This window comes from Branchiostoma floridae, chromosome 5, assembly GCF_000003815.2.
Source record: "Branchiostoma floridae strain S238N-H82 chromosome 5, Bfl_VNyyK, whole genome shotgun sequence".
Classification (NCBI taxonomy): domain Eukaryota; kingdom Metazoa; phylum Chordata; class Leptocardii; order Amphioxiformes; family Branchiostomatidae; genus Branchiostoma; species Branchiostoma floridae.
The window spans coordinates 7199395-7208950 of NC_049983.1; the positions used below are offsets into that span (position 1 = coordinate 7199395).

At 41.3% G+C, this 9556-nt stretch overlaps 2 protein-coding genes across 2 annotated transcripts; one reads left to right on the forward strand and one right to left on the reverse strand.

Annotated features, from left to right (window-relative positions):
• Positions 1-2753: 2753 nt before the first annotated feature.
• LOC118416078 lies at positions 2754-7647 on the reverse strand. The gene is made up of 2 exons (XM_035821135.1): positions 7455-7647; positions 2754-2999 (listed from the first exon to the last, which is right to left on the reverse strand). Exons 1-2 carry the CDS (start codon positions 7621-7623, stop codon positions 2788-2790), a joined length of 381 nt encoding a protein of 126 aa, XP_035677028.1. The 5' UTR covers positions 7624-7647; the 3' UTR covers positions 2754-2787.
• Positions 3028-6021, forward strand: LOC118416076. Its single transcript, XM_035821134.1, has 2 exons — positions 3028-3437; positions 3969-6021. Exons 1-2 carry the CDS (start codon positions 3354-3356, stop codon positions 4890-4892), a joined length of 1008 nt encoding a protein of 335 aa, XP_035677027.1. The 5' UTR covers positions 3028-3353; the 3' UTR covers positions 4893-6021.
• Positions 7648-9556: the final 1909 nt, after the last annotated feature.

Sequence of the window (9556 nt, forward strand, 5' to 3'; positions counted from 1 at the left end):
AGAGTCTTGCAGAACAAAGAACATCATACAAAGCAAAGAAAGCAAATGAGACCTGTGAGCAAAAAGCAGCACAGCAAAGAGCATCATATAAAGCAAAACGAGCAAATGAGACCCCTGAGGAAAAAGATGAAAGACTTGCAAAACGAAGAACATCATACAAAGCAAAACAAGCAAATGAGACCCGTGAGCAAAAAGATGAAAGACTTGCAAAACGAAGAGCTTCATACAAAGCAAAACAGGCAGATGAGACAACTGAGCAAAAAGCAGATAGACTTGCACAGGAAAGAGCAAAACGAGCAAATGAGACCCCTGAGCAAAAAGACGATAGACTTGCAAAACGAAGAGCATCATACAAAGCAAAACAAGCAAATGAGACCCCTGAGCAAAAAGCCGAAAGACTTGCAAAACAAAGGACATCACGCAAAGCTAGCAAAGCAAAAAGAGCTGAACAAGAATCTTCACAAGAAAAAACGCAACGACAGAGGAAAAACTGTGATAGAGTGAGAAAAACATTGGCTACAAAATATGTTAGAGAACATAGCATAGACTATACCAGTGAACAATACAAATCAGACTTTCCTGCATTTCATTGCTATATAAAACAGCAGCCAAAGTACTACTGTAGCATATGTAGACAATTGTTATTTCATGACCAAGTGCGAAACTGCAACAATGCTGTCATAGACAAAATAGTCAATGATATTTCTGGTCAACATCATCTCTGTTCAAAGTGTTTGATTTGTCTTGAAAAAGACAAACCCATACCCAATGCTTGGACTAACAATATGGATCCAGGTGACATTCCATCATGCCTGAAACAACTCAGTAGAATGGAAACAAGACTTGTCAGTTTGAAATACACCTTCATCAAGTTAATTGTATTACCAGGTGGACAATTTGGTGAACAAGGTCAAGCCATAAGTTTCCCTACCAACATTGAAACTACTTGCCAACTGTTACCACATAGCCAAGATACAGCTGGGCTAGTAATAGTACACCCTTGTCAGACAAATGAAAGTAAAACACAAAGAACAGACCCACAACACATTGTACGATTTTCCAAAATGCATGAAGCTCTTACATGGCTGGTAACGCATAATCATCTATATTCACATGTGAACATAGCTACCTTTGAAAACTGGGTAAAAAAGTCAAGTGAATTCAATCCAATGATCACAGACGCCAATGAACCAGACTTCTCAAGTGCACCTTCTACTGTCCAAGAACTCTCAGCTTTTCCCTGTAACTACATTAATCCAAATGTCCAGTTACAATCTCTGTTGCAGAATGTAACAGACAATGTCCCAGTGATATCACTACCACGTGAAACATCACCACCACAAAGCATATTTAAAGAGACTGATCTTGAGGAACACTGTTTTCCACAGTTATACCCATATGGTAAAAATGGCTTCAAACAGACACGTGATGTACAACTAACAGACTTACAGTACTTCCAATCACGTTTGCTCAATATCAATGATTGCTGGAGAAAAAACATCCCATGGCTCTTCTTTGCCTTGAACTCGTATGAAATCAAGAAATTGTACAGTCAGATATCCATTGTATGTAGAATGCAAAAGCAGAGTAATGTTAGATCACAATCCATAGCACAGCCACTAACAGCAGGCGATCTGCATCATGAAATTGATCAACATGTTGAAAGCACATCATACACTTTTATGAAGAATATACGTGGAACAGCAGCTTACTTCAAGGACCAACTGCTAAACTTGCTAGCAAAAATAAACACTATTGGACCACCAACATGGTTTGTCACTGTGTCTGCTAATGATTTAAACTGGCCAGAATTGTTCATGACCCTGAATCCTGACCTGACCTATGAAGAAGCTAAAGCATTACCACAACAAGACAAATGGAACCTAATGAGATCAGACCCTGTCATGTGTGCGATACACTTTAATAGACGCACTGATGCACTTCTACGCTTCATACTGAAGAGTCCACAACATCCCATTGGTAGAATCAAAGATCACTGGATTCGTGTGGAATTCCAATTAAGAGGTTCTCCACAGTGAAATTTCTGTCACGAAGAAAGAACGACAATGCACATCCGGGACCTCTTCCCGCCTTTGGCTGTGGTCTCGCACCGGAGTTTCTTTTACGATTTTTATATCCGGCACACAGCGCACACAAGGGATACAATTCCGCCCACAAAAGTACGCCGGAAAATCCAATTATACCAGTGAACAAAGGTTTCCAGCCAACTTCCCATAGATTTTAGATATAAACTTCTAGTTTAATAATGATGCACATTTTACTGGAACACAACATGAAATTTTGAGGTAGTCCTTCCAAATGCGCCCCGGCCAGCTTTTTTTAAAAGCTTTCTTGTTTCTGGTACATATATGTTGCGTCGTGTGTATCGTTTGTGCCAAGCGCATCGTTTGAGGTCATACGATGCAGATTTTGCCGAGTTCCGATGTTTCTGATGAATTTTTGGCGGCGCCTCAGAGGCTAGCCTAATAGTATAGTGTGCGTCCGTTTGACAAGAATTCCCAAAATTTCAGAAATATGGATTTGTGATAGTTTGCTTCTATCTAATGAGGTCAGGATGTCTAAAATATACCCTTTTCTTATTTGTTCAGGTTGACAGCGAACTTCAGAGTAGACCCCTGTGGGGAGGTGTCTATGCAGCAGCTCAGCCATGTACTGTCAGACTTCCGCCTGACTGTAACTCAAGTTGGGAAACATGTTAGGAAGTGTTTCCCGGACGCAGCTTTCAAGTCAGGGAGAGGTACACGGGAGTCAAGATACCTAGGGATTTCATGCAGCCCAGCATTTCCAGTATTCCAGCCTTATGTGCAGCCTTCCACGTTCAGTGTTCCTCAAAATCCATGGCTTGTCAGAGTTCCCCCATCCCAGTGTCAGCCCACTCACCTCCACAGTTCCCAGCCTGCAGTATTCAGCAACTCCAGCATGCTGCAGCCCGCTCACCTCCACAGTTCCCAGCACTTCACACGTATGTGGTAAAACGGCTGTAATATGTCAAAGTGATTAGGTTTATGGGGCATTGAAACTTCTGTGTGCCGGCAGAGGTTAGGTTTCAACAATACAAGATACATGTACAATACAAAATAGAAAGCCCGATAAAAATGTAGGTTATTGCCCCATGCAAACTGTATATTGAACCTTTTTTTTGGTTGTTGGTTTGCAGTAAGTCTGCGGCATTCAGGCAGACCCCTTGGACTTAGAGAGTATGGTTATGAGCAGGTTTTTGCAAAGATGTAACATACAGTACTAGTATATTCTCCTTGGCCTCTCAAAAGTCTGTGCCCTGTAAACTGTTCATTACAATTGTACCTTCTTTCTGCGTAGGTTGCAAGTGCAGAATGGAGGGAGGAGATGCCATGTTGAAAAGTGTTGATATCGTTCCACCCAAGCGTGCTCGTTTGTCGGACCATATCAGTGAAGGGGTAAGTTGTTTGGGCAAAAGTCATCAAACTGTACTTTTGGTGTTTCACAGAAAATTTTATTGTGGTAGGGGCTATTTCTGCAGCAGAGTGTATATTTACAGGGAGGGTTTACTAGTACTACTACTAGCCCTTCCACTTGAACACACTTGAAGTACCTCCTCAAACATAGGACTCCCACCCATCCAAAAAATAGGCACGAGATGCCCTACCCAGGATTAAACTGGGTCTCCCAGTCACCAACTTAGTTGAATCTGGAGCTCAACTGTGAGGATACTACCAATTGAGCCACAGGGACATTCATAGTTATCTCTTGTCAAATCTTACTTCAGTTGAAATTAAGAGACTCATGATATGTTTGCACCTCAACGTAGTAAAAGTAACTCTAACACGCACTCCATGGTGTATGATTCTATACAATTAACCACTGGAGTTTAACTTTGACTGAAGGCTGCTACCACTTCAGCTACATGGACATCCCTCAAGTACAACTCATTCATATGTTGTTGTTTGTTGTATATATTGTTCTTACAGGACAGAAACCCACCAACGACGGGTGTCGTAGGCTTCTCCATGGAGACGACCCTTGCCCTCTTACCCAGGATGCACATGGAAGAACTACAGTCCGAGCTGAATCGGAGAAACATTGTGGTGAAACTAGCAGGTGAACACCAGAGGGGTAGGGGTGACTTGGAACATGTGCTGAGAGAGGTCATGACAAGGGAGTATGAAGTAGAGGAAGATGAGGGAATGGACACAAATGCTGGTAACACTAGCTCCACATTCGAGCACGGCGCTAGCAACACTAGCTCAGCATTCCAGCTCATGATAAGAGATGATGAAGCAGAGGAAGGCAAGGGAATGGACATGAGTAAAAATAGCTCTGCATTCGAGCACTGCAATAGTGACACTAGCTCAGCATTTGAGCACGGATCTTGGCTCAAAGAGGTGGGACCTAGCAGGCAAGCTCTTTCAAGGCCAAACAATGACCAAGCTTCTTCACAAAATCTTCCAGACCTTTCTGAATCTGAGCTCACAGAAAAGGACAAGATGTGTAGCAAGCAAGCAGCAGACATATCTAAGACTCCGGATACTCACACATACCCTGGACAGGTGCAGGTGAAGAAAGAGCCTATCACACTTGACTTTGATCGGTATATGAACAATGTTGGACATGTGACAGAACCATCAACAACACAGCAACCAGGCGTTGGAGATAAGTCACAGCCTAATGCTGCAAGTTCACAGCCTAACTCTGCAACTTCACAGAATTTGATAGTGAAAATCAAGACAGAGCCTGGACTGGAAGAAGAGACAGAATATGAACAGCTGCAGGACTTGAGGAGTGAGCTCTGTCCTTCCTCACCTGGACAACTGTCTCAAGAACTTGACAAGGTGGATGTCTCCTTAGAAGGAGGTGATGAGCCTTCAAGTAAAGAACCCCTAAAGGTGGGCTGACTAACTGTGGCTATTTTCATCACTTAGTTTTGACTTATATTTTTCGGATGAATTCAGATTAGTGAAAAGAAGAACTTGTGTAAGGAGCACTTACATAATGCGTGTATGTATGTAGGTAGTAGAGTTGTGTACCTCAAACATTCTAGCTCAGGTACAGGTAGCCGGGGTTTAGATCTGAACTATTTTTGTTGTTCATATAATGGTTGAATGTCAATAACGCAAATTTTTGAGCTCGTTTGAACTGATAACAATATATGTTTCTACTAAATTCTAGTCGTGTCAGACACAACTGTTTATCTGACGTCCTGGGTTCGAGTCCCCTGATATGTGTGACATTGTGCCCTTGGGAAAGGCACCTCACACGACTTTTTTCACTTCACTCAGGTGAAAATAAGTACTGTATCTAGCTATTGTCAGAGATGTCCCTCGGATAGGACGTTGATTGGAGGCCCTTTGTTTGAGGAGAGCCGCACCTCAAGCTCGAAGTTCAAGCATGTAATTTTTTAGACAGCATCGGAATGTATAGTCCATATACATATGAATCAATCCATATTCATTCTCAATAGGCTAATAAAAAAAATCAGTAAATACATCTGTCCACATAGTGTCGATTTTGCATGTTGGCCACAATGTCCTTTCTTCATGTCAGCTTCTTTGCTTTTTCTAATGGTAGTCTCGGAACATATCGCCTAGGAACGTATAGACCGTACACATCAGTGACAGCATGAATCCCTTTCATACTAAGATCGTAGTTGCATACGCTAATACTATTAGGTAATTGCGTTAATGCTTTAGTGATATTCAGTAACTAACTTCAAATACATGTAATAAAAATCTATTAATTTACTGCAAGACTAGAAATGGTTTTCTAATGTGATATTAGTCTTGTCAAAAGTAAATGAAAATAGATTAGTGTGAATTTATATTTGACACCCTAATTTTGCACAAAAACTGATCCATCTTTTATTATCTCAAAACATGTCATTATTAGAAAATTTTACGACAAAGATGTTAAGGTTTTCCGTATGAGTGGGATTGATTAAGAATGTCAATATTGTCTATTCTGACATTGATTGAACTTAAGCTAATATTTGTGGTAAATAAAGTATTGCTGATGTAGATTTTTTAAGAAAGCTTGTTTGCTACAGTTTATTCATGTATCTCACCATACGTCTTTCTTGTAACCAAATATTACAGTTGCACTTCCTATAACATATAACTACTCTGCAGGTTTCATAGGACCATTTTCCCTCGACCCACCAAGAGTTTTTTTTCAATACCGGATCTTGAAATAAAACATTAAAGAAATATCTCTAATAGTGCTCCGAAAGTGATGTTATGATTTCTCTGGCAATGTGAAGCAATGTTAAGTGTCTTGAAATGTTTTTATATTACTAACTTCAAGTTTTACTCACCTGTCTTATGCAATGCTGTAATGTGGTAATAATACCTTGACTCCGCCCCCCAGCTTAAAAGTTTCCTCACTAGCTAAATTGAAAAATAAAAATTAAATATGAAAGAATTTTAAACATGATTTTGTCATCATATGACTGACGTCAACTGCCCTTAATATCATTTTCTTTCAAGAGGAAATACAACACTTTGGTCCTAACAACGGTGACTAGACTAATATATTTTCCAAATTTTTGTGCAAAATGATCTGAGCAACGAACTTAGTTGTTACAAAAAAATTGTATTGTTCTTATTCTAACGACTTTGAAAATCCAAAGGATTCAACCTTTCTTTTAGACTTATTCTTTAGACGTATTCTTCCTGATGATAAGAATGACCGTGTCGAAGTTCTGTAAATGCAGAAATGTTAGCGGTGGATTTATGTTCGCGGTTTTCGCGGTGGCCAATTCACCGCGAATTTAAAACCGCCGCGAACATTTTTCCATGGCAGTACTAGTAAGAGACTACAGTGCATGGTGCTACTGCGAAATTAAAACCACCGCGAAAAGTCCTTTTTCCTGCTGCCGCAAAATTAAAGCCCCGCGAACTTAAATGCATTTACAGTAATCAGCAGTGGAAAGAAGACGACTCAGCTGACGGCCAACTCTCCAATGTCCTGTAATGACATATGACAAGTGGAATAATCATAACCTTGAAAACCTGCAATTGTATTTTGACAGAAATTGAAAATATGTTAATGAGGCAGCATTCTAATCCTAGTGAATAGGTAAGTCTCGACCTAGTTCCCACAACTCTCGCGAGAACTAGGTCACTCCATGAACAAGATGGACTGATAGCCATGGAAAATTTGGAGGTAACTGTTACTTTCATTTCAAATTCTGGGTATCAAATATCTGTAGCGACTTTTGGAGGGTGAATGTTTCTTGTACTGAGTCGAAGAAACTTGACAGAATGTTTGGAAACTTTGGAATACAATCAGAACAATTTTGCAGACAACGGCTGCCTTGATATTTGATTTCCAAGCAATTTGCACTTTCTTAAAGTGCACATATGGTATTCATAAATATATTGATCCAAGTATAATACAATCATCATAACAATAAAAGTGAACGCCCCCCTCCCCAAACTAAAACAACAATATTGTACCACCTTCCCGGTATTTGTCCTTCTCTACTTGCTCTGTGACATTTTCATCACATGCTCCGGTTTCCTTGTCACAGTATGCTTCATCAGAATTGGCCCACAGACTTGTGAACTGGTGGAAAACAAGGAAACCGATGATCCATGTCTTCAAATCGAACCGGGAAGTCGCCATCATGCCACATCAGCTGGCCAAACCGTGCACGAGCGCCCCCTTGCGATTTCTGTCAACATTTCAACTGTTCGGAGGTGACCATGCACTTGTATTAAAGCGTCGCATAGCGATATGCTTTAGTGGAAGTTATTAAAGGGAAGGTGACCATCGTGGAATATAGATTACGCAAATGAGGGCCTCATTTGTATGGCTAGTATGGCCTTCTTTCTTATTAAAGATGAGATTGTCTACATCTGTTGTTTCGGCGGTGAAGATGATCAACTAATATAATTCATGCAAATAAGCGAGATCATTATGCTGATTTGCATAATGAGTGAAAAACACATAATATATCAGTCGGAAAGGTTAAACCGTTGAGCTTAAGCATGGGGTCATGGAACTCTGGTATTGCATTACAATTCTCGACCTTCTTATTCAAGCGGGCCCGACCTACATTGCCGCGCGCGGGGAGGGGCCAGTTACAACCCTGGACAGCGGAGTTTGCGTTACACAGACTATTCTCGACCCACCCACGAGCAACTGCGTCGATCAGCAAAATCTTGACATATCCGCCTACGAATGTTTTCAGTTTTCGCACCATAGGCGTTATGAATTCGCCCCCCCCCCTCCCAATTTGTCCACAGTCAAGTTTCCCTCCCCCCGAAGTGTCCAGAACATTCTGCACAGGTTACATATGTTTATGAGTTAATCTCTAGGCACGAAGTACGTTAAATGACATCCCCCAGGCTAGCACGGCGCCGATAGATATCTAAGTATGTACGGATCATATTGTTTGAGAAGATACCGCATACGTCATGGCACTTTAGATTTACCCCCGAGATGTTACTGCCCATTACAGTGCGCAGCTAACAAACAACAGGACATGCATATGACGTACGCAATGGTCACTTTTAAATGACCATTCCTGATCTATCCGTCCTATATTTAGTAGACTACATCATAGAATGAATGCGGTTTCTAAACTCTCTGATCACTTTACGAATTTACGAATAGGTATTCTTTTTGTTAACCATGATTTCTTCATTTGTGCCATTTCTTTGTATACTGGGTCGCTTGACCATTGACCCAGTGCAAAAAAGAAATGGCCTGGAGAAGTAGTGTTTCATGAGCAGCAAAAAACAAAAGACGAAAAAAATGCCCCAGAGAGCCTGCTACGGATGTCAAGCGACCCAGTACAAAAAGAAATGGCCAGCAAAAGTGTACTACTGAGTAAAAAAAAAAGGCGGGAAAATGCCCAAGATCACCTGCTATGGAGGCTACAGTTTTGGTTTTTTTCTGATGCAATATACTAGTACTTTATTCACAAGGCCAGGCCTAGTGGTGTACCAACGTGTACGTCCCAGTCTACCAGAGTTCCCACGATCGTGAAGAAGCGCCTTGTCTTATGATGATGAAGATGTACATGATTTATATGGCATGCCCCAGGCTAGCACCACAGGAACAATACCATGTCCATGCCAGTGGTGTACCAACGCGTACGTGCAAGTCACCAGAGTTCCCACGATCGTGAAGAAGGGCCTTGTCTTATGATGATGAAGATGTACATGATTTATATGGCATGCCCCAGGCTAGCACCACAGGAACAATACCAGGCCCAGTGGTGTACCAACGCGTACTTGCAAGTCACCAGAGTTCCCACGATCGCGATGAAGCGCCTTCCTTGTCATTGATGATGAAATATTGTAGATGATTATGACGATCCTCAGGCAGTAATAACTGCTGCGTGATACCGTTGGCAAAAAAAGAACGCAATTATGATGATTTAGATGTCTTGGTAGCATCCATCGAGCGCCATGACAAAAAAGGTGGGTCTTTAGGGACTGTACAATATTTAGCGAGGGAGGGCCTGGGGAGGTTTTACCTGGGGAGAGCCATAGAAATATGTTTTAACCCGACCTTCTGACCACCAGGCCTCCCCCGTTAAATATCGCACAGT